This window comes from Myodes glareolus, chromosome X, assembly GCF_982192425.1.
Source record: "Myodes glareolus chromosome X, mMyoGla1.1, whole genome shotgun sequence".
In the NCBI taxonomy this organism is placed as follows: domain Eukaryota; kingdom Metazoa; phylum Chordata; class Mammalia; order Rodentia; family Cricetidae; genus Myodes; species Myodes glareolus.
In genome coordinates, this window is record NC_142053.1 from 801879 (window position 1) to 827867 (window position 25989).

Consider the following 25989-nt stretch of genomic DNA (forward strand, 5'->3'; position numbering starts at 1 on the left):
AAAAAAATGGTCAGAGCTGAGATTACCTCAAAAGTATTTCATATGTCTTATATCTATGATTGAAAGGCTTAACTAAGATAATAGCCACATAGTGTTTTTAGAATAAGCAATACAAGGGAACCAGACATTTTATATGGTCTCAAGAAGAGTTCACTGGAAAGATGCATTACGTTTCTAATCACTTCTGTTTCATTCTGTTATGTCATACCACTAAAGCTGGTCCATAGGACTCCACATTTTTATGGGGGATGAACAAAGAATCTAGGAACATACTGTTTCTGAATAATAATGAATGTGTTTCAGAAAAGGGGGAGAAGACTAAAGTGTATAATTACTTCGTTTAGAAACTTGGTCTTTCTTATATTGAGTTCAGTTTCATAGCCACAATTAATAACAAAGCCCACAATGAGTTAATTGTGTGATGTAAATAATGATGACACATATAACATACAAGTAAGTTTATAAGCAAATAGTTTGACAGAATTAAATTATCACCAGAGGTCTAGTTCTGGATAAGATGGAGTAAACACATTTTGCTCTTTGCCTTTGACTACATTCAATTATTTGACAAAAATTGATAAAAATTACAACCTAACTCTTTGAAACTTCTAAAAGTAAGTAAAATAGGTTACAGATAAGGGAAAGCACCAGAATTCAAAGGACCAGCAAATTGATAGACCCTTTTCTCCTTGTAGGATTATATAACCTGTATTAAAGCATAGCTTGAAACTTGGCAATGAATACTGTGCTTCCAGGAACTGGAAAGGTATCTTTTAGTGCTCAGAGGATGGGGAGAAATAACTTTTTAGTCCTTTCCTCCATTCTTTCGTGCACCAACTCCAGCTATGTCCATGGCAGAGACAATGGCTGGCAACAGACGCCTACAGGAACCAAAATCAACAAACAAGGATCTGGTTAAGATGTAACAGTTGGCATCTTCTGATTAAGGAACCAAAAAGAGATAGCTCTGAAAAATAAAGAGATTAGAAAAAAGACCCCCAAACCTTCTGCCTTCACCATCTCCTCCTTCTAGTCCCCTTTTCTCAACATATCTTTTTTGCTTCTGCTTTCATACACTCTCTCTCTCTCACACACACACACACACATATTACACACACACACCCTAAAGACAGAAAACTTGCAATATTTGCTTTTCTGAGTCTGGCTTATTTCCAGTGGCATCCATCTTCTTGCTGATGACATAATTTTATTCTTTTTCTTTGTGGCTGAATAAAACTCAAATGTGTATATGTACTACAAAAAAAGAAAGAATAAAGGAAAGATCTCACACCCATAAAGGTATGCAAAAGAATTTAAATTTGACTCCAACTAGCATATAACTCATGTAAATGACAGTAAAATCTTAAATATGCATTTTAATACCTCAAAGAACAAATAAAATATTATATGATACTATATAATAAAGTTAAATTAGAGAAATTAAGATATTAAAATAAGGCATAAAAGGAGAAAGAGAAACAAAAATGCAAGAAAAATATAAAGAGATGATAAATTTATATCTAAACATAAGTAATTGTATGAGATTTAAATTATCTAAATACATTAAGACCAGAAACTATCATACTGTATATAAAAAGCATGAACTGCTTTTATATTTTGTATTCAAGAAACACATTTCAATAACAATAGCATAGGTTACAAAGCATGGGAAAAAGACATACAAAGTAAACATGAATATGGAGAAAATTGGAATACTGTGAATACATAATCAAAGAAGATGGGTACTGCCATAAGTATAAGTATAAAGATCTATGCAATAAAAATGAGAGTTCAAAAATAAACCCATAAATGTATGGTCATTTGATTTGGTAGATGCTAGCTTCTTCACAATGTTGGAAGACCTGGCTATACCCATGAAAACAAGTAATGAAATTGGGCTTCTTCTCATATTGCATACAAAATTTAACTCAAAAGTAGATAATAATGACCATTTTTGAGGCAGAAAATGGTATCAAAATAGGGTGCCGGAGAGATGGCTCCAGAGGGGCAAATGCTGGGTGAACAAGTCTGATGATCTGAGGTTGATATTCAGAAGCCACATAAAGAAATGGATACAGCAAAATGCACATTGGGAGGTCACGATCCAGCAAAGCTTGAGGTCCAAACAGCCTCATATATGCTGCTCAACAGAAACAAGAGAGGTCCTCATTTTGGTGGAAGGAGCAGACCAACTCCCAAGGATGATTTGTTCGGTTCCATAGCAGTGTAGCTGGGACTGTCCCTTAGGAATGGTAATAATGATTAAAGCTAAGACTCCTAAAATGCCTTTCCCCCTTTGGCTATACAAAGAAAAAGAAAAGTCAAGAGGAAGACTCCAGCTACTTTGTTTTAACAAAAGAAGTCACACCTTGCTTGGGTGTTCCTGGTTTGGGCTGATCTCCTTTTGGTACACCTGTCAAAGTTCTCTGGGCTTTTGAAAAACTAATAACATGCCTAGACTGAGGCTCTCTGTATAAGCTTTTGTTGTCATCAGTGTTGGTATAGACACTGTTTGATCACATACCCTGCCAGGAAGAAAGAAAGGAAAAGAAAGGAAAATTAAAGTTTTTCACTTGTCTGTGAAAAAAAAGTAGATCAAAGATATAATACAAAAAATTAAAAGAAAACACAGTGTCAAAATTTCATAACTACACTTTTACCAATCATTTTTTAGATAATCCATCAAGCTTTTGAACTTAAAAGTATATTAAGAAAATAATAAAGATAATGCTTAGAATAGGAGAAAATATTTGAAAATCATGTTTGATAAGTGAGTTATAACTGGATTATGCAAGGAAAACTTGAAGTCAATAATAAGACAACTTGGATTTTAAAATGGGTAAAAGATCTGTAAGGATGTGTATCCAAAGAAAATGTGCAAATAGTCTCTGGAGATTTAGCTCAGTAGTAGAGCCCTTATGTAGTATGTGAAAGGCCCCTAGTTTCCATCCCCGCCACAACAAAAATAAATAAAAGAATCAAAAAATATAGAAATGGCCAGCAAGCACACAAGACACCAATACCATTAGCCATTAAGGAGAAGTAAATCAAAATAAAAATGAGATACTAATTCATATCTACTTGATGGAGGAGGGTTATTTGTCTATTGTGTTACTTTCATTGGTTAATAAAGAGACTGCCTTGGCCCTCTGATAGGACAGAAAATTAGGTAGGCAGAGTAAACAGAACAGAATGCTGGGAAGAAGGCAATGAGGCAGACGCCATGCAGCCAGCCACCAGGTCAGACATGCTGAATCTTTTCCAGTAAGCCACCACCTCGTGGTGCTACACAGATTATTAGAAATGGGTTAATCAAGATGTGAGAGTTAGCCAGTAACTAACTCTCTAGAGATAATGGGCCAGGCAGTGTTTGAATGAATACAATTTCTATGTAATTATTTCAGGTAAAGCTAGCCAGGAGGCGGGTGGCGGGAAGAGGCCCACCGTTCCTATTTAAAGCCGGCCCCTCATGTTACATCTACTAATATGGATCTACAGTTTTTAAAATAAGAAAAATAAAGGCTGGAGAGATGACTCAGAGTTTGCTGTTTTTGCAGAGAACCTGAGTTTGATTCCCAGCACATATGGTAAACAGCTCATAAACCCGTGGAATCTCTTGCTCTAGAGGTATTCAGTGACCTCTTCTGGACTCCATGGGTACCTGCATTACATATAGCCACACAAGTACACATAATTTAAAAATGAAATCTTTAAAAAATATGAAAAACAGTAAATATTGAGGATATGAGAAATTTTAAACATAAAATTGCTTTAGAAGATGGTTTGGTGGTTCCTCAAATTTTTATAAAAAGAATTAATTTATAATCTAATAATTTCTAAATATAAGCACAAAAGAACAGAAAAACAGATATTCAAACAAAACCATGTGTATAAATGGCCATGACAGAGCTAATCAGAGAAGCTAACTAGAATGGTCAATAAACAGATTGTAAAAAAGAAGGAAGGGAGGGAGGGAGGAAAGGAGGAAAGAAAAGAGAGTCCCTCAACTAGCAATAGAAAGGTACATCTCAATCTGAATTTTTACGACAAAACAAAACCCTTCAAGTTAAACCAGTAGTGATGGTATAAGCCCAGAATTCAGGAGTTGGAGGCAGGAAGATCAGGAATTGATGGCATCCTTGTTACATAACAAATTGAAGGCTAGCCTGAGATACTTGAGCCTTCTCTCAAAAATAAAATTTTAAAAGATCAACAAGATCCTACGGTTAATCTCAAAGTGATGAAAAACTAAGTGCTTTCACACTAATAAGACTTGGAACAAGATCTTTTTTTAAAAATTTATTTATTTATTTATTTATTTATTTATTAAAAATTTCCATCTCCTCTCTGCCTCCCTTTTCCCTCCCTCTTCCCACCTCTCCCTCCCTCTCTAGTCCTAAGAGCAGTCAGGTTTCCATGCCCTGTGGGAAGTCCAAGGTCTTCCCCCCTCCATCTAGGTCTATAAAAGTAAGCATCTAAACAAACCAGGTTCCCACAAAGTCAGTCCATGCAGTAGAATGGAAACCCAGTGCCATTGTCCTTGGCTTCTCAGTCAGCCTTCATTGCCAGCCACATTCAGAGTGTCCAGTGATGTCACAGGCTCCATCAATCCCAGTCCAGCTGTCCTAGGTGAGTTTCCATTATATACGTCCCAGTGTCTCAGTGGGTGGATGCACCTCTTGTGGTCCTGACTTCCTTGCTCATGTTTTCCCTCCTTCTGATCCCCATTTGGACCTTGGGAGCTAAGACCACTGCTCCAACGTGGGTCTCTGTCTCTATCTCCATCCATCGCCAAATGGAAGCGATATGCAAGATATTAATCAGTGTGACTATGGGATAAGGCCAGTTCAGGCACCCTCTCCTCTGCTGCCCAAGGAACAATCTGGGGACCTCTCCATGGACCTGGAAACCCTAAAATGGCTCCCTTAATTAAGATATTTACTTCCCTGCTCCCATATCCACCCTTCCTCCATCCCACCCATCCCATTCCCCCAAGCATTCCCGAACCCTCCCCTTCTCCCTTGTCTCTACACATCTCCCCTTACATTCACTCCACCACCCCCAACCCCCGTGCACCCAAGTTTTGCCTGGAAATCTTGTCTACTACCAATATCCAGGAGGATAATTATATGATTTTCTTTAGGTTCACCTTCTTATTTAGCATCTGAAGGATCACAAATTATAGGCTCGAACTCCTTTAATTATGGCTAGAATCCACTATTGAGTGAGTACATACTATATTCCTCTTTTTGGGTCTGGGTTACCTCACTCAGTAAAGCGTTTTCTATTTCCATCCATTTGCATGGAAAATTCAAGATGTCATTGTTTTTTACCGCTGAGTAAAACTCTAATGTGTATATGTTCCACACCTTCTTTAACCATTCTTCTATTGAGGGGCACCTAGGTTGTTTCCAGGTACTGGCTATTACAAATAGTGCTGCTATGAACATAGTTGAACAAATGCTTTTGTAGTATGATAGGGTGTCTCTTGGGTATATTCCCCAGAGTGGAATTGCTGGGTCCTGAGGTAGGTTGACTCCCAGTTTCCTGAGAAACCGCCACACTGATTTCCAAAGTGGCTGCACAAGTTTGCATTCCCACCAACAATGGATGAGTATTCCCCTTACTCCACATCCTCTCCAGCATAGGCTATCATTGGTGTTTTTGATTTAAGGCATTCTGACAGGTGTAAGATGGTATCTCAAAGTTGTTTTGATTTGCATTTCCCTGACTGCTAAGGAGGTTGAGCATGACCTTAAGTGTCTTTTGGTCATTCGAAGTTCTTCTGTTGAGAATTCTCTATTCAGTTCAGTACCCCATTTTTTAATTGGCTCAATTAGAGTTTTATTGTCTAGTTTCTTGAGTTATTTTTTATATTTTGGAGATCAGACCTTTGTTTGATGAGGGGTTGGTGAAGATCTCCCAATCAGAAGGTAGTCTTTTTGTCTTAATGTCAGTGTCCTTTGTTTTACAGAAGCTTCTCAGTTTCAGGAGGTCCCATTTATTTATTGTTTCTCTTATTGTCTGTGCCACTAGGATTCTACCTAGGAAGTTGTCTACTGTGCCCGTGTCTTGTAGACTACTTCCCACTTTCTCTTCAATCAGGTTCAATGTAGTCAGATTAATATTGAGGTCTTTAATCCATTTGGACTTGAGTTTTGTGCATGGTGATAGATATGGATCTACTTTCATTCTTCTACAGGTTGACATTCAGTTATGCCAGCACCATTTGTTAAAGATGCTTTCCTTCTTCCATTGTATACTTTTAGCTCCCTTGTCAAAAATCAGGTGTTCATAGGTTTGTGGATTAATATCCGGGTCTTCTATTCAATGCCATAGGTCGACTTCTCTGTTTTTATGCCAATACTAAGCCGTTTTCAATACTGTAGCTCTGTAATGGAGTTTGAAGTCAGTGATAGTAATGCCTCCCAAAGTTCCTTTATTGTATAAGATTGTTTTGGCTATCCTGGGTTTTTTGTTTTTCCATATATAGTTGATTATTGTTCTCTCAAGGTTCGTGAAGAATTTTGATGGGATTTTGATGGGGATTGCATTGACTCTATAGATTGCTTTTGGTAGAATTGCCATTTTTACTATGTTGATCCTCCCAGTCCAAGAGCAAGGGAAATCCTTCCATTTTCTGGTATCCTCTTCAAATTCTTTCTTCAAGGACTTAAAGTTCTTCTCAAATAGGTCTTTCACTTCCTTGGTTAAAGTTACCCCAATATATTTTATGCTATTTGTGGCTATCGTGAAAGGTGATGCTTCTCTGATTTCCCTCTCTGCTTCTTTATCCTTTGTGTATAGGAGGGCCACTGATTTTTTGGAGTTGATCTTGTATCCTGCCACATTACTAAAGGTGTTTATCAGCTGTAGGAGTTCTTTGGTAGAGTTTTTGGGGTTGCTTATGTACATTCTCATACCATCTGCAAATATTGAAAGTTTAACTTCTTCCTTTCCAAATTGAATCCCCTTGATCCCCTTATGTTGTCTTATTGCTATTGCTAGAACTTCAAGCACTATATTGAAGATGTATGGAGAGAGTTGACAGTCTGCTCATGTTCCTGATTTTAGTGGAATGACTTTGAGTTTCTCTCCATTTAATTTGATATTAGCTGTCGGCTTGCTGTAAATAGCTTTTATTATATTTAGGAATGAACCTTGTATCCCTAGTCTCTCCAACACCGTTATCATAAAGGGGTGTTGGATTTTGTCAAATGCTTTTTCAGCTTCTAATGAAATGATCATATGGTTTTTCCTTTAGTTTATTTATATGATGGATTACATTGATAGATTTGCGTATATTGAACCAGCCCTGCATCTCTGGGATGAAGCCTACTTGATCGTAATGGAAAATTTTTCTAATGTGTTCTTGGATTTGGTTTGCCAGTATTTTATTGAGAATTTTTGCATCGATGTTCATGAGTGAGATTGGCCTGTAATTCTCTTTCTTGGTTATGTCTTTATGTGGTTTTGGTATCAGGGTAACTGTAGCTTCATAAAAAGAATTTGGCAATGACTCTTCTGTTTCTATATTGTGAAATACTTTAAGGAGTATAGGTATTAGCTCTTCTTAGAAGTTTTGGTAGAATTTTGCATTGAAACCATCTAGTCCTGGGCTTTTTTTGGTAGGGAGGTTTTTGATAATAGCTTCTAATTCTTCAGGACTAATTTAGATTGTTCACCTGGTCTTGGTTCAACTTTGGTATATGGTACTTATCTAAAAAAAAGTCCATTTCTTGTACATTTTCCAATTTTGTGGCATACAAGCTTTTGTAGTAAGATCTAATGATTCTCTGAATTTCCTCTGTGTCTGTGGTTATGTCCCTTTTTCATATCTGATCTTATTAATTTGTGTGTTCTCTCTCTGCCATTTGATTAGTTTGGATAGGGGTTTGTCGATCTTCTTGATTTTCTCCAAGAACCAGCTTTTTGTTTCATTGATTCTTTGGATCGTTTTCTGTGTTTCTATTTTGTTGATTTTAGCCCTCAGTTTGATTATTTCCAGTCTTCTACTCCTCCTGGATGAGTCTGATTCTTTTTTTTCTAGAGCTTCCAGGTATGCTGTTAAGTCTCCAATGTGTGCTTTCTCCGTTTTCTTTAATTGGGCACTTAGTGCTATGAACTTTCCTCTTAGCACTGCTTTCATAGTGTCCCATAGGTTTGAGTGTGATTTGTCTTTATTTTCATTAAATTCAAGGAAGACTTCAATTTCTTTCTTTATTTCTTCCTTGACCCAGGGGTGATTCAATAGTTGACTGTTCAGCTTCCATGAGTTTGTAGGCTTTCTGGGGGTAGCATTGTTGTTGAATTCTAACTTTAATCCATGGTGATCTGACAAGACACAGGTGGTTACTAATATTTTTTTGTATCTGTGAAAGTTTGCTTTGTTACGAAGTATGTGGTCAATTTTCAAGAAGAATCCATGAGCTGCGGAGAAGAAGGTATATTCTTTCCTATTTGGGTGGAATGTTCTATAGATTTCTGCTAAGTCCATTTGATTCACTACCTCTATTAATTCTCTTATTTCTCTGTTAGGTTTCTGTCTGATTGACCTGTCCATTGGTGAGAGAGGTGTGTTGAAGTCTCCTACTTTTAGTGTGTGTGTGTTTTGATGACTGCCTTGAGTTCTAGAAGTGTTTCTTTTACATAAGTGTTTGCTTTTATATTAGCGGCATAGATATTCAGGATTGAGACTTCCTCCTGATAAATTGTTCCTGTTATGAGTATAAAACTTCCATCTCCATCTCTTCTAATTGATTTTAGTTTGAAGTCAGTTTTGTTAGAAATTAGAATGGCCACGCCTGCTTGTTTCTTAGGTCTGTTTGCTTGGAAAAACCTTTTCCCAACACTTTACTCTGAGTAGATGTCTGTCTTTGTGATTGAGGTATGTTTCTTGTAAACAGCAGAATGTTGGATCCTGTTTTCGTATCCAATCTCTTAGTCTGTGCCTTTTTATAGGTGAATTGAGTGCATTGATATTAATTGATATTAATGACCAGTGGTTGTTGACTCCGGTTATTTTTTTGGGGGGGGGGTGGTAGAGTTTGTGTGTTTCCCTTCTTTGAGTTGTGCTTGTGAAGGGTTGCTAGATGTCTGATTTTTGTAAGCATTGTTGGCAATGTTGGATTCCTTGGGTTGTGATTTTCCTTCTATTTCTTTCTGTAAGGCTGGGTTTGTGGCTACGTATTGTTTAAATTTGTTTTTATCCTGTAATATTTTGTTTTCTCCATTGATTGTGAATGATAGCTTGGCTGGGTATAGTAGTCTGGTTATGCATCCATGGTCTCTTAGTTTCTGCAGTACCTCTATCCAAGACCTTCTGGCTTTCATGGTTTCCATAGAGAAGTCCGGTGTAAGTCTGATAGGTTTACCTTTATAAGTTACTTGACCTTTTTCCTTTGCAGCTCTTATTATTCTTCCTTTAATCTGTATGTTTTGTGTTTTGATTGTTATATGGCAAGGGAATGGTTTTTTTTTTGATCCAGTCTATTCGGTGTTCTGTATGCTTCTTGAACCTTCATAGGAATATCCTTCTTTAGGTTGGGAAAGTTTTCTTCTATAATTTTGTTGAATATATTTTCTGAGCCTTTGATCCACAATTCTTCTCCTTCTTCTACCCCTATTATTCTTAGGTTTGGTCTTTTTATTGTGTCCCAGATTTCTTGAATATTTTGTGATGAGAATTTGTTGGATTTGCCGTTTTCTTTGATCAGAGTGTTTATTTTCTCCATGGTGTCTTCAGTATCTGAGATTCGTTCTTCTATCTCTTGTATTCTATTGGTTATGCTTATTTCTGTAGTCTCTGTTCATTTACCTTGATTTTCCATACCCAGCCGGCCCCCAGTTTGTGTTTTCTTCATTGCCTCCATTTCAGTTTTCAATTCTTGAACTGTTTCCATTACCTGTTTGATTGTTTTTTCTTGGTTTCCCAGAGTATCGTTTACGGATTTACTCATTTCTTCAAACTTTTTGTTATACTTCTCCTCCATTTCTTTAAGGGAGTTATTCATCCCCTGTTTAAGGGACTCTATTGCTTTCATAATGGCACTTTTTTCCACTTCTTCTGGATTAGGGTGTTCAAGTCCTTCTGTTGTAAGATCGCTGGTGTCTGGTGTTTTCATGCTGTTTTTCAGATTGTTGGAGGAATTCTTGCCTTGGCGCCTGCCCATCTCTTCCTTCAAATGCTCTCCAATGGGTCTTCTAGTACTGGGTCAGGTTCCCTTGTTGGCCAGGGACCTTGCCCTCTGATGGATCTTCTGCTACAGGATCAGTACCCCTTGCTGGCCAGGAATCTCGCTGACAAAAGGCCTACCTTGTTGCAAGCAGGCTATTGAAACACTGGAACTCCCTCCTGCCGGGTTGCACTTACCACTCTGTCCCAACACCCAAACAGGCTGAGGTGGGGAATTTTATGGCCCAGAGGAAGAGAGGAAGAAGGAAAGTGGCTCTTGGGTGAAATCTGGGATAGAATAGGAGAAGAAAGGGCATAGCAGGGTGGAGCAGCCCCTGCAGATTGACCAGGGATTTAGGGCGGTCGGGTTATGTCTGTGCTCCATTGCCAGGCTTCTGCCGCGGGTCAGGAGCACACTTATCCCTCTGATGGATCTTCTACTACAGTGGAACAAAACTCTTTAACTACTTTTATTTGATGTAGCATTGACAGTCTTGCCTATGATAATATAAGATTAAAAAGCATAAATTGCATTATTGTTCCTATTTACATAAAACATAATTGATTATGTATTAAAAATACCAGAGATATTTTAAATAAAATTCCTATAAATAACAAAGTTGGGGAGGCTTGCAGAACGCAAGATTAACAGATAAAAATTGGTTGTACTCAACATACCATCAAAGAATAATTAAAAATATATTTTTTACTGTGATTGATTTTATTGAGCTATACATTTTTCTACGCTCCCCTCCTTTTCTCTCCCCTTCCCTTTTACCCTCTCCTATTGACAGAGATTTCTGTCCTGCCTTTTCCTACAGTCCTTCAGTACCAAAGAAACACACACAGACCTTTAATTATAAACTAATTGCCCTATTAGCTCAGGCTTCTTATTAACTCTTACATCTTAAATTAGCCCATAACTCTTATCTGTGTTTGCCATGTGACTCAGTACCTTTTATCAATTAGGCATTCTCATCTTGCTTCCTTTGCATCAGGATGACAATTGCAGACTAAGGCTTTCCTCTTCCTACAATTCTGTTCTGGTCACTCCACCTCTAATTCCTGCCTGGCTACTGGCCAATCAGCATTTTATTAAACAACTGACAAACTTTTACAGAGTACAAGACCATTGTCCTACCGCACTCTTCTATGGTCCCCATGCTTCCAATTTACTCAGGAGATCTTGTCTTTTTCTACTTCCCATGTACATTAGATCCATGCATGTCTCTCTTAGGGTCCTCATTGTTGTCTAGGTTCTCTGGGATTATGAATTATAGGCTGGTAGAAATACATTTTTAAATACATTTAAAACACATTTTAAACAAAATATGCACAATTGCTTGCAAAATTAAAACTACAAAATGTAAGTGAAAGAAATCAAAGAAGATTTAAGTGGAGAAATGCACTATGCTCATAGATGTACTAATTAGTTTTTTGTCAGCTTGTCATGAACTAGTCATATGAGAAAGGGAACCTCATTTGAGAAAATGCCTTCTTAAGGCTGTCCTGCAGGTCATTTTCTTAATGATTGTTATGTGAGAACACAGTTAACTGTGAGTGGTACCATCACTTGCAAGTAGTCCTGGGTGCTATAGAAAAGCAGGCTGGACAAAGTAAGTATGGGGAGCAAGCCAGTGAGCAATGTTCTTCCATGCTTTTTGCTTCAGTTTCTGTATCAAGGTTTCCACCTTGAGTTCCTGCCCTGACTTTCTTCAATGATGGACTACAACTGTAAGTTGAACACCCTAATTTGCTTTTGGTCATGTTGTTTATCACAAACATAGAAAGCAAACTGTAACAGTGGGCTACAAGATTCAACACAGTAAAGATATCTGTTCCCACCAATGTACACGTTTAATGTAATACCAGTCAGACTTCAAGTATAGCTTTTGTTGATGTACACAAATTTAATCTAAAATTTCTATAGAAGGTCAGTTGCTAAATTAAACATATTTTACAAAAGAATACAATTTATTAATTACTCTACCCCAATTTATACCTTACTATACAGCTGAACAATTATTGCACATTCCTCAGAAGTTAATGAAACAGGATAGACAGGCCAGTAGAGCCACAAAAAACTGATTTGGTGTAAATACAATCAATGGGGAAAGAGTAATTTCTTCTACAAATGGTGTTAGAATAACTGGGCATTCATATGCAAAAATGAATCACAACCTAAATCATACTCCTTATAAAATAGTAACTCAAAACAGATTAAAGCCTTAAAATATAAAATGTAATGACTTAAAATTTTTAGGAAACCTAATAGGGAGTACTATTGGTGGGGAAGAGAGGGATCTAAAATTGGCTCCAAAAGCTATTAAAAGTCACACTAAAAAGAAAACATGAAAGTGGAAGGGGGACCTGTTGGAAAGAAAGCAGACAGAGACTGAGATGAGGGAGTGGCGGTTAAAATAACTAATATTCATATACATGTATGAAACTGCCAACAAATTGAAAAAATGTGAGTGTATAAACTGGATTGTGTCAAAATAAATAACTTTGTGAAATATACTGTTAGGAGAATGGGGGAGAAAGCCAGGCACAGTGACACATCTGTACCCATGTACAAATGTGTACACACACATACACAAACATATATGCACAATTAAAAAACTATATTGAAGCCAGGCAGTGGTGGCACACATCTTTCATCCCAGCACTCAGGAGGCAGAGACAGGAGGATCTCTGTGAGTTTGAGGCCAGCCTGGTCTACAGAGTGAGTTCCAGGACAGGCTCTAAAGCTACACAGAGAAGCCCTGCCTCGACCCCCCCCAAAAAAAGCTATATTGATGAATGTTTAAAATGTGAGTTTAGTTATTTTTTTACCCATAACTTTTATTCCTTCACAATTATATAAGTATAAAGTTACAAGAGAAATAGAAGATTCCTACATTAATTGTCCAGATACACATGTCATTAACAACTTTTCTGCTGTGAAATCTATCTATCTATCTCCATGTGTTTTATTTGGGCTTGTATTTTTGTATTTTAAATTCCATTTTTTAGGAATTCAGGTTTCTTTTTTAATATTACAAAAGTAATGATTTAGAAGAAATTGGAAATTTGCATAAGTAACTGTTAAGTTACAGGTCCAGGACAATTGGCTGAGGTACTTATTTAACATATGAAACAGGATCTGGCCTCCAGGTTTTCCCAGCATTCCTCAGTCTCTACCTTTTACATGGTATGGCTTGCATACCCTACCCTTTACCCTAAATTTTCCAAGCCAGGGGCTGAGCTGGAAAGAGGCTCTTCCCTATATAATCCAGACATTTTGGTTGCCTGCCCCTTTTGGACCTTTGGTCTCCTGGCTGCTGCATCTGATTCCCCTCCTCCTCTACCACATGGTTCAGCTCAGTTTGGTCATGTCCATTAATGACTCTCCTGGATGTCGCTGCCTCTGAGGCCTATGCTCTCCCACATATCTATAATAAACTTTCTTCTCCAATATACGTAGGAGTATTCATGTCCTTTCCTTTCCTTTTCTTTTGTTTTTCATTTAATAACCATATTTTTCATTTTAGAGAAATCACTTTAAAAGACCTTACACCAAAGAACATTACAGCAAAGTTAACCTTAGTCAAAGGACTTAATTTTTTTATGCTCAAATGGTTTGTTATGAAATGGCTCCTCCTTGTGGCAATTTTCAACAAAGGAATTTTAAATGGATGATAAATACTCTCACTTCTTTTTCAGGAAGTCTGTCCAAAAAAAGAACACAGATGTTGCACCAATTTGTACTACTTTTTGCTGTGTTTGATGAAGGTTAGTGAGCTTCAGTCAGATATTTGAATTCCTATAAGAAGTCAAATATGTAACCAGTACCTTTATCCTATGTTGGAGAAAGTGGGCTGCATATGTTCAGAAAAGATATTGATTATAGGAAGACCACAAAGTGTATTACTGTTCAGGAGTAAAGGAAATGGGGGACAAGAATAACTCTAAGACAAAAATGTAACCTAAGTTCAAATTGCATCTATGAAGTAAAACATAGAGCAGCCCGGGTTTAGGTAATAAATACTTTTGTCTCTACTTCTTAAATATCTTCTGAAGCATTAATCTAATTAATCTTATTGATAAAAAACCAGGAGTTAAATATTGGGGTAAGAACCTGAAAGATCAGAGAACAGGGAGCAGCCACTAGTTGCTTAATGTTGTAATGAGAGCCACTTGTTTGTTACCGACTGCTCAGCCCTGAAATAATCACACAGAAACTATATTGTTTAAAACACTGCTTGGCCAATGACTCTAGTGCATTTCTGGATAACTCATATCTTAAACTAACCCATCTCCCTTAATCTGTGTATTGCCATGTGGCTGTGGCTTACCGGGTAAGGTTCTGTCTGGTGTCTGTCTCCAGTGGGGCTACATGGCTTCTCTCTGACTCTGCCCTTCTTTCTCCCAGGATTCAGTTTAGTTTTTCCCCACCTAAGTCCTGCACTGCCATAGGTCCAAAGCAGTTTCTTTATTCATTAATGGTAATCACAGCATACAGAGGGGAATCCTACATCAGCTTCCTACCTTTTCTGTAATTCCATCCAAAAAGGGCTGAGATTCTCTCTCAGCTCCACCTTACTACTTCCTAGCTCCTCTCTGTCTACAGTTGTCCAAACCTCTGTGGTCAGCTAGTAGCTTGCTCCACCCTCTGACTCCAAGTAAGCTTTGTTTGTCAGAATACAATCAAAAAATCAAACACTGTATTCTTACTGTAATTCATATTTAATAACTGATTTTGTTGTATATAGTTTTATTATATTAAGGTTAAAACTTCCCTTTTTAATTAGAAAAAAGGGAGGAAATGCCATGGTACAATCTTCTTCTACACTATGAATATGTATTATTCTCATTGTTTAATAAAAAGCTGACAGGCCAGTAGCTGTGCAGAAAGTTAGGTAGGAAAGTAAAACTGAGAATGATGAGAAGGAGGGCAGAGTCAGGGGGAGATTCTAACCTGCTGCCCAGCAAGCAACACATGATAGAGACCAGGCAAAGCTATGTTGGCAATTCATTGATTAATAGAAATGGGTTAATTTAAATGTAAGAATTAGCTAGTAACAAACCTGAGTTATCAGCCAAGCATTTATAGTTCATATTCAACCTTTGAGTCAGTTATTTGGGACCTGGCAGTCAGGACAGAAAATATCCATTTACAATCTTCATTTAAAAATCTTCTGTTACATTTTAATTATTTATTTGTATGACCTTGGGGAGATGGGGGTGTGTCCATGCCATGGTGCTTGAATGCAGGTCAAAGGATAACTTGTGGAAATCAGTTTTCTCAGTCTACCATGTTGGTTACCATCAGGTCACCAGGCTTAGAGGCGGGCACCTTTATCCACTGAGAATTCTTGCTAACCCCTATCTTCTTTTGATAATTATCTATTGCTAAGTGCAAAACATTGAGCAAATTACTTACCTCTCTCTCCGCCTTATTTTCCTCACATCTAAAATTGAAATAATAGTATTTTTCATAGAATTGTTGTAAGGATTAATTGATTTCACTTAAGTAATTTAGAACACTGTGTGGCAGAATAGGTATATAATCCTCTCCCCCTCTTGTCCACTTGCACTGTAGGCCATGTCATCTTTATTCTAAATAGTCTCTCTTTTTTGTTTTTCATGTTTTATTTTTAATAAAACAGCCCAAATAATTTTCAGTGCTTCAACTTTTATTAGTTTTGGAGAGAAGGTTGAGAAGCCTTCAAGTTACTGGGGTTTCCTTGCTACAAAATGGAATGAAGCAGTTTATGATAGAGCAAGGAGTGACAACCCTTTTAAATCTATCATCTAACTTGCAAAATGAAATTCTTGTGGCTCAAACTAACCAATATTATTCCTTCTCCTAGTTATCATTTCACTCTCCCCACTATCATAATGGAAAAATATAGGGAAAGGTAATTGGTTTCAAAAAATGTAATTTTCTTCTCAGTGACTCTGAGTTTGTGCAAACTCTGCTGACAAAAATTCAGAGTGTGAATCGTCTTTGTCACAAAGGAGGAAAAGAAAGAAGGTAAAGGGTCTGTAATTCTTGAAACAGAGTTCAGCTGATCTTATTTTTTCCCCCCTCTCACCAGGAAAGAGCTGGCATTCAGAAACAAAGGACTCCTTCATACAGGCTATGGATTCCATGTCTACTGGAGCCTGGCCTAAAATGCACACAGTCAATGGATATATAAACAGGTCTCTGCCAGGTATGTACATGACTGCTCAACAATCATAAAAAATTATGGTTTGAGAATTAAAAACCATAATTCTTTTATCCAGCTTTCAGAGAGTTTTGCATCCAAGTAAAAAACTCACTAAATTCTAGACTCTTTTTTTGTTGTTTGTAGCTGATTCCTCCTTATGTCACCCCAAAATTAGGGCCCTTTCCTTTGCTTAAATGAGAGGACTTTCAGAATGAACAAACATTAAAGAGGAGCTGGAAATATGAAAACAATATATAAAGATAATAAAAAATAATCCCAATGGAGAAAAAAACAATTAGAACAAATAGATTTTTAAATTAGCAATATGATTGTCACAATACAAATAATGACAAGTAGATAGGGAAAATCTCCAATAAAGTAAAATCAAAAGAGTTTAAAAGATTGAAAATACACTTTAAATTGAGTTCAGTAAAACAATAAAAACAGAAATGTTAAGAAATAAAAGATACGAGTATTCAGAAATAAAATCACTATTAGTATGAACAAAACTCCACACAAAATGATCATTGTGGCAATTCATAGTGCATAGATGCTTGAACCTTTTCCTGGAAGAAATTGTTCATGTATGAAAGAAGAGGAATTAGACTGACAATATGGTAGAGCAGTATCTTTAAAAAGAGATCTAAGGGAAAGATTATTTTCAAGCTAGAATTAAGATGATGAATCAGCTTTGTTAAATAATAGAAAATCTTATCAGCCATGGTAGGCCTTAGCAACCACTGAATATGTACTACAGCAAAACTAAAGAGTAAATTAAAGAAACATGTTCATGTTATGTAGCAGTATGACAGTCACTCATGGCTTTGGCTAAAGCTGTTGGTTTGATAGTGTCATAACTAACTTCCTTGGTAACTTTGTTAAGGTAGCAGTAAAATTTGTAGGGTCATTTTGCCCATCCTTTTCTAGCAAGTACTTTCATTTTCAAGTTCCCTATTTCTTTGCCACAGTTGTCTAATTTCCAATTTACAGGTCTGATTGGATGCCATAAGAAATCAGTCTACTGGCACGTGATTGGAATGGGTACCACCCCTGAAGTGCACTCAATATTCCTTGAAGGTCACACGTTTCTCGTGAGGAATCACCGTCAGGCTTCATTGGAAATATCACCAATAACTTTTCTTACTGCTCAAACACTCTTGATAGATCTTGGAGAGTTCCTGCTATTTTGTCATATCTCTTCCCATAAACATGGTACTACTATTTTGGATCTTAAAAAACAAGTATTATAAAATATTCTGTTTTAATCTTAATGAAATTTCCTGGGCAATGTACAATACAATGTATTGCAGAAATACCATTATAGAGTTAGGATTATGCTAGACTTTAACTGAAATCTTCTAATGTAAAGATTTTTATCTTGAATATATAAGGACTTTACTGTTAGTATTATGTATTTTTAGTTAAATATCTGTAACAGAAGGAGGAGACATAGTTTAGGAATGAATGAGATAGGGAAATGAAGGTTAATGAATCCCATTAACTAGGATTCAGTGCTATGGGAAGAGATTTAGAGATATTTCCATGAGAAATATAGGGAAATGGGGTATCACATGAAGTTTTCAAGGACTGTTTGATGGAGGTTTTGCAAAGGCACAAAGATCCTGTATGAACAAATGTGCCTACAGTATCAATTCCTGGTCATATGATGTTGTAGGTAGTTGTGCAAATTCATATCAAATAATTCTTTTGCTTTCAGTTTCTTCTTGTGTATTAACTTTGTTCATTTTTTTGTCTTGGATCAACCTAATAACTCTTTCTTAGTTATGTCCATTTAAGGCTTAGTCTGTTATATTGCCAAAACAGAATATCAGAAATAGAGTAATTAGTAATAAAGTTATTGTCTCTCTCAGTTCAAGAGGCCAGAAAGTCAAATATCAAGATATTGTCATTTAATGGGGGCTTTCTTTCTGTGTTATAGTACAGGAAAATGATACATATGGAAGAGGGGCAAAAGAGAAAAAAAAGACATAGGGAGGAAGGAGAGAAGCAATGTCCTGAATTGTTTGGGTTGTCTGACTGCAGATGGCATGGAAGCTTATGTCAAAGTAGATAGCTGCCCTGAGGAACCCCAATGGCAAAAGAAAAATAATGAAGAAATGGAAGATTATGATGATGATCTTGATTCAGAAATGGACATGTTCATATTGGATGATGACAACTCTCCTTTTATCCAAATTCGCTCAGTTGCCAAGAAGTACCCTAAAACTTGGATACATTATATTTCTGCTGAGGAGGAAGACTGGGACTATGCTCCTTCACTTCTCACGTCAGATGATGGGTAAACACCTTTGGACTCTTGTTACTACCCTCCCTTACACTCAAATTCTTCTTACTTATTCAAACCAATGAATCCTTAAGACATATTTAAGAGTTAGTATGTCATTGGATCAAATGGTGAGGAAGTTTTGCTAACCACCATTTCATCACTGTGGCAAAATACTGAAATTAACAACTTTTAAGTGGGAAAGGTTTGTTTTGACTCATAGATTTGACTCATAGAATTTTGTTTTGGGCTTATTACAGCACAGAAATTAACAATAAAGTGCACAGTGGACCTTTCCTGTTCCGTACACAGCTGTCAGGAAACAAAGAGTAGATAAAAGGGGCCTGAGGTTCCAATATCATCCATTCAAGAGCATACCCCCAATAACTAAGTTCTTCTCACTAGGCTCCAACTATTAAAGGTTTTATCACCTCCCACTAGCTTCATATCCTGGTGTCTAAGCCTTTAATACATGCACCTTCTGTGAAGATTCATAGAACATTAGATATTAGCACAGGTAAGCCTAAGACTATAATTCTCTTGCTCTTTGCTTGGAGTAAATTATATTAGAATTGGATTTTTGGCATCTAATATTTTTTGTCCTTACCTCTCACCTTTTGTCTCTTGTACAGAAGTTATAAAAGCCAGTATCTGAGCAATGGTCCTCATCGGATTGGTAGGAAATACAAAAAAGTCAGATTTATAGCATACACAGATGAAACCTTTAAGACTCGTGAAACTATCCAGCAAGAATCAGGAATCTTGGGACCTTTACTTTATGGGGAAGTTGGAGACACTTTGTTGGTAAGTCAAGGGAAAATATGAGATTGCTTGAGAAAAAAGAGAAGTCTCAATGTGGGAGAGATAACTCAGTGGTTAAGAACACTTGTTATTATTGCAGAGGAACTGGGTTGGACTCTCAGCACTCATGTGGAAACTCATAACCATCCGTAACTCTAGTTTGAGGGAATCCAAAACTCTCTGCTGACCTCCATAGGTACTGGACATAATATCATACACATACACACATACAGGCAAAGCACTCATATACATAAATAAAATAAATCTTTTTTAAAAAAAAGTCTAGGAGGATTTAAGTTTCTGTGATCCTTCAGAATCAGTCTTATCTTCTTTTTTGCATGTTAATATAAATGTATTTAATTTTCATTAGATTTAAAAAAAATACCAATCCAAATTCCCACTCTCTCCCCTCCTCCCAATCCCTCCACACTCCCTCCCACCCCACTCCCCTCCAATCCTAAAGGAGGATAGACACTTTGCTTTGTGGAAGGTTCCAGGCCCTCCCTACTACATCTAGGTTGAGCAAGGTATACATCCTAAGAGAAGAGGATCCCAAAAAGCCAGTACAAGCAGTAGGGATAAATCCTGGTGCCACTGCCAGTGGCCTCTCAGTCTGCCCCAGTCATGCAACTGTCAACCACTTTCAGAGGGACTAGTTGGTCCTATGCTTGTCCCTTCCCAGTCCTGGACAGATATTTTAAAAATTATGAATGTTGCACAAACAAAATATACTCATATATAGTAAGTATATGGAATAAAATATAATGTGACCAACCACACTCTCAACTTCTTTTAACAACTTACTATTTAGACCAATACATGCATATCCTTTCAGAACTTTATTCATTAATTGTTTTTTTCCTTCATTAACTTTTAAAATAGAAATCATACCCTCAGATGCAGAGGTAATCTTCAGACATCTTCCATACTATTTCCGTGTTATAGTTTTTCTTTTTTTTAAATTCTTCTTTAAAACTCTTGTAATCAGACAGTGTCACCTGCCACCATTGCTTGAGGCTATTTATTGTCCTCCTTGTTATACCTGCTTATTAAGTGATAAATCTTATAACCTGGACCACTGTCTCCTTCTCCAATGTTGAGAAATTAAGTGCCAAGAATTCAGAAAGGCTGAGAAAAAGTAATGTCCTTAGAAGACAAGAAATTTCACTTCATGTGGGAGATTCAATTACTGAAGTCATTGAAATTGAAAAGGGTTGTGACAAAACTAAGCAGCTACCTAAGCTTCTTTTTCATGAAAGGAATGAATATATTGAATTTTATTAACGGCTCAGACTCCTGTAATGTAAATATAGAAAGCTTTTGATTTTCCAGAACTAGGTCACAGTTTTCCTGTCGATCCTAGTCATTTTAGGATTTGATCTCATATCTCACCTATACTTTCAGATTATATTTAAGAATCAAGCAAGCAGACCATATAACATTTACCCTCAAGGGATCACTGATGTCAGCCCCCTGCACTCAAGGAGATTGCCAAGAGGTAAGTAGTATCTCAGTTTATAAATCTTTTTTGATGTAGATACACTGGAGGTACAACTTCAGCTGTTGACACACAATCTTTACAATAATTTTACAAAAGTCTTCTTTGTTTTCTCTAAACATTTATTCTAAAGATAATAAATCCAAAAATAGTACTTGTATCATTTTAGTATTGCAAGGTCATTTTATCAATATATTTGCCATAGAACTAGGTGATATGCTGTGGTTATTTTCTTGTTCACATCCCTAATCATTTTATTATTAAAATAAAATAGATTCTTCTTCTATATGTAAGAATATGCAAATATTATTTCTGTTTTTTGTATTAAGAAGTAAACTTATTCAAATTTACATGTTATAAAAACATGGCATAGGTGAGGGAGAGATGTCTGACCGCCAACCACCCAAACCCTACCCCTACCCCTACCCCACCCACCTTCCTCTTGAGGCCTGTGGCAGGTGAGAGAGCAGGTCCAAGGGCATGAGAGCAAGAGAGCTAGTCCTGCCCCTCACCAGCTGCAGCACTTGGGAGTGGCCCCTGCACTTCAACTGGGCAACACAGTAGAGCTGTCCCTCATGGTATAGGTATGGGTGAACCAGCACTGAGGGTATCAGAGCTAGAGAACCTATCCTGCCCCTTGCTGACTGTTGCATGTGGTGAACTAACTAGGGCAGTGCTGGAGAGCTCACCCTGGTGATGAGAATGGGGGAAAACTGGTAAGCTGACCAACCCTGCAACCACCCAGACCCAAAACCAGGGCTATGAGTTGGCCCACCCCAACATCCACCCCATCTATGATCTGCTGGAGCATGTGAAGGGGCCTGACCCAGAGACCCAATGCTGCAGGATCTCCACAGGCTATCCAAGAGGAGTCCTAGTGAGGACCCAGTATTGATAGTGTAGCAGAAACCAGAGACCTTGAACCAGACCAATAACTCATTGCAGTGAATACTTGCAAGCAAAGATGTATGGACTAAAGGGTATAATGTGTCACATTACAGCTTCCATGACAAGATTTTCCTTTTTTTTTCTTTTCTCTTAAATTTTACGTTGTATTAGTTTGAGAGGGAGGTTGCAAGGGCAGAGGGTGGATACAAAGGGATGGGGAGATGAATGGGATCAAGATGCATGATATAAAAACCACAAATAACCAATAAATGGTTTTATGGATTAGTAGTTCCCTTGAAATAAAAACATGATTATTGTTAAAAGGGAAACTTTAGGTACACTGAACTTGATAGAATTTACTTGAAAAAATAATAATTCTTGAATTAATTTTGGACTACAAATGTTTTAGAATATTCCACCTCACCACACATACACAGAGGCTGTATTTACAGACAAAACAGAAAACGACATACAAATAACCTGATTAAATGTAACTAGCTGTTGTCTTATATGATGGTTTCACAGCTTCAGTCTTAAAGGGCCTGGAGGTTCAGCTGTTTGCTAAGACTCAGCTACGTGTTACATGAGTATATTCAAAGTTAGGTTAAAATTGTTTATATACCAAGTTAGGTTGCATTTTCTATGCATAGAGACCTTTAATACAAAGTTGAAACATGTATAGAAGCAAATTTAGGCCAAATTTAATACAACATTACTAAATATGTAGCTCATTATACTCAATTGATCTAATTCTGCTTTGGGTGTGGGTAGGTATAAAGCATGTGAAAGATTTTCCAATTCGTCCAGGAGAGATATTCAAGTATAAATGGACAGTAACTGTAGAAGATGGACCAACTAAATCAGATCCACGGTGCCTGACCCGCTATTATTCAAGTTTCATTAACCCTGAGAGAGATCTAGCTTCAGGACTCATTGGCCCTCTTCTCATCTGCTACAAAGAATCTGTAGATCAAAGAGGAAATCAGGTGAGATCTTTCCTTACCAAGTATTAATTTTGAAACTAAAAGTATAATAAAATGCCTATGAACTTATAGATATTTCCTATACTCTCTTAATATAGGTACCACTATAACCTGTAGAAAATATAATCCAATAAAAGTGATTAAACTGAGTTCTACTTAGCTTTTATTAAATTTGAGTTTTCTAAGAAACTTGCCTTCTGGATAAGCAGAAAAGCCAGGACCATAGATTCTTTCTATAATACTCAGTCCCAATCTGGGGTTTTGCTTTCTCCCAAGGTTCTTGCCATTTTTACCTGTCCAATTGCCACCTACATTTAAATGACTAATTTTATTTGAGACAGAGTTCCAGGTGTCCCAGGCTGGTCTCAAACTCCTTACACAGGTGAATATGGTCGTTGACTTCTGGTCCTCCTACATATACATTGTGAATACTGGATTTATAGGTATCTGTCAGTTTATGCCCAATTAATGCAGTACTGGATTTCAGACCTATAACTTTGTGCATGCTAAGCAAACTGAAATACATCTACCAACTAAAATACTTCCCAGGCCAATATAATTTTTAAACCTACAAATTTGTATCTACAGCCTATGTTTCTTTCCTGGACATCTCATTATGAATTAATCAAAAACACCTTAAAATTAACCTTGTAGGTGAAACATGCCTCCAGTCTCAGTACAGGGATACTGAGTTAGGTGAATTGTGAGTTTAAGGCCAGCTTGGAATACATAGGAAGTTCTAGGCCAGCTTCTCCCATGAGGAAAAACTGTGAGAAAACAAAAACAATACATATGTAGCATCTACAACACTATGTGACATTTAGTAATGGGCCAATATTTGTTGAGGAAATATAAAATTATTTTGATTATGGTTAGAATTTAGACTATTTCTGCTGCTTTAGAAAATTATCTGAGCGGGGCAGTGGCGGCATACACCTTTAATCCCAACACTTAGGAGGTGGATTTCTGAGAGTTTGAGGTCAGCCTGGTCTACAGAGTTCCAGGAAGCCAAGGCTGTTACACAGAGAAGCCCTGCCTCTGAAAAAAAAAAGTCTGAGTAAGAAAAACTTAGTTTTTTTTTTTTTTTGTTTTTTTTTTTTTTTTTTTTTTTTTACAAAAATCTCATTTCTTAACTACAGAAGAACTCATTGCTATATTTTGAGGCTTGACTGCACTTATTTAGGCTATTTAGGATACATAAATCCCTACTAGTTGGAAGGGATTTCATAGGTTTAATGAGCAAAGGACTTGAATACAGGTATAACATATGGTATACAAATTTAGAGTAGTGGGACTTTGAACTTAATATTTGGATATGACCAAATATCTTTCCTGAAAATGTTTCCTAATTATACTTTTCCTACCAGCTTTTGGAAGGTGACTGAAATATATATTTTCCAATTTCCTCTTCAGCATTTTGACTTTTCAACTATAGGTTATACAAAATGAAATTTACACATATGATGTTTAGATATTAAATTTTATACTCAATTAGCAGGTTACTAACTCATGAATTTGGCTTACTATAAAAAGTACTATTCTAAGATACTGGGTTCTTTAGAACAAAATCTTTATGGTATTAGTATTATTCATTGTTAATCCTATCATATCTAAATCCTTTTTATATTTTAATTTACTATAAGCTGGTAGCCTTATGTAAGTTAGTTATAAGATAGAAACTTAGAAATGGTATTGATTTTATTTTACTTGGATGACTTATTTTTAAAATCTATATTTCTCTGCATTAAACATGGAAAAATTAGGCTATAAACTGTACCAGGATATGATCTTGGGTCCAGGAAGAATGAAATTTACTGCATCCAATTACCTTCCTGCCTTGAAGTTACATTAGTTCTAAACATATACTCATCACTCAAAATGCTCATCTCTGTTCCAAGACATGCCATAATAGTGACTGTTCAGAGAAAGTGAATTGAACCAAAGAATTAGTATATGCCTCCATCCTGGTTGCTAGCTCCTACCTACAATATGAGTGGCATTTCCTTCTCCCTTTTAATATATGTTATTAACAGATGATGTCAGACAAGAGAAATGTTATCCTGTTTTCTCTGTTTGATGAGAACCAAAGCTGGTACCTCACAGAGAACATGCAACGCTTCCTCCCCAATGCATCTGATACACAGCCCCAGGACCCTGAGTTCCAGACCTCCAACATCATGCACAGTGAGTAAAGAATCACTTGTAGCTGGGTGGTGGTGGCACATGCCTTTAATCCCATCACTCAGTAGGCAGATCTCTGTGAGTTCAAGACCAGACTGGTCTACAGAGTGAGTTCCAGGACAGCTAGGGCTGTTACATAGAGAAATCCTTTCTCAAACAAACAAATAAATAAAAAAGAATCATCTGTTTTTAATGCACATCTGGTAAAGGGAAATTGATTGCTCCAACTGATGTCTAGATAATATGTGTTATGTATATACTATAAATAAATATGTAACTGTTATATATATTATATTATATTTTAAAATATAATGCATATTTTAAAAACTCACTAACGACTTTTCCTTTCAATGTTTATTTGGCTACTCTGTTCTTTTAATTTATATTTTATCTCCTATATTACTCCTTTTTGCCAACCATTCCATACCAAGATAATTCATTTCAGAATATTTTCTTATTATTATATAACCATATGCTACATACATAGTAGCCTTTCTAAAATGTTAGATTTATCTCCTCATTGTCTAAGATCATTTCTTCTTCAATCTATCTTTAGCTTTTAGATCTTGCTTGACCTGTATGTACTCTTGCATGATCTTCTCTTTGTACCTGTCTGTAGACCGAGTTTCTGTCCCACTTGGTCCTGCAGTCATTCAGTCCCAAAGAACCACATAGAGGCTTATATTAATTATAAACTGTTTGGCCTATTAGCTCAGGCTTATTACTAACTAGTCCTTACAATGTAAATTAACCCATAATTCTTGTCTATGTTTAGCCACATGGCTTGGTACCATTCTCACCTTGCTTGCTCTGCATCTGCCTGGTGACTGCCTTTCTGCCTTTTTTCTTCCCAGAATTCTCCTAGTCTGGTTGCTTTGCCTATACTTCCTGCCTGGCTCCTGGCCAATCAGCATTTTATTAAACCAATACTAGTGACAAATCTTTACAGTGTACAAGAGCATTATCCCACAGCACCTGTCTTT

At 36.7% G+C, this 25989-nt stretch overlaps 1 protein-coding gene across 7 annotated transcripts in view; it reads left to right on the top strand.

Annotated features, from left to right (window-relative positions):
- Positions 1–25989, top strand: part of F8 (coagulation factor VIII) — a 166848-nt gene that overhangs the window by 25831 nt on the left and 115028 nt on the right. For 4 of the 7 annotated variants that reach the window (XM_085684580.2, XM_085684583.2, XM_085684579.2 and 1 more), the window contains 8 exons: positions 13880–13948; positions 16258–16374; positions 17362–17583; positions 18415–18670; positions 19288–19459; positions 20861–20954; positions 22614–22828; positions 24859–25009. In XM_085684580.2, the coding sequence (XP_085540706.2) occupies positions 13880–13948; positions 16258–16374; positions 17362–17583; positions 18415–18670; positions 19288–19459; positions 20861–20954; positions 22614–22828; positions 24859–25009 (1296 nt within the window). The remainder of the gene's footprint in view (positions 1–13879; positions 13949–16257; positions 16375–17361; positions 17584–18414; positions 18671–19287; positions 19460–20860; positions 20955–22613; positions 22829–24858; positions 25010–25989) is intronic. The other 3 variants (XM_085684584.2, XM_085684586.2, XM_085684585.2) reach the window with 3 other exon arrangements.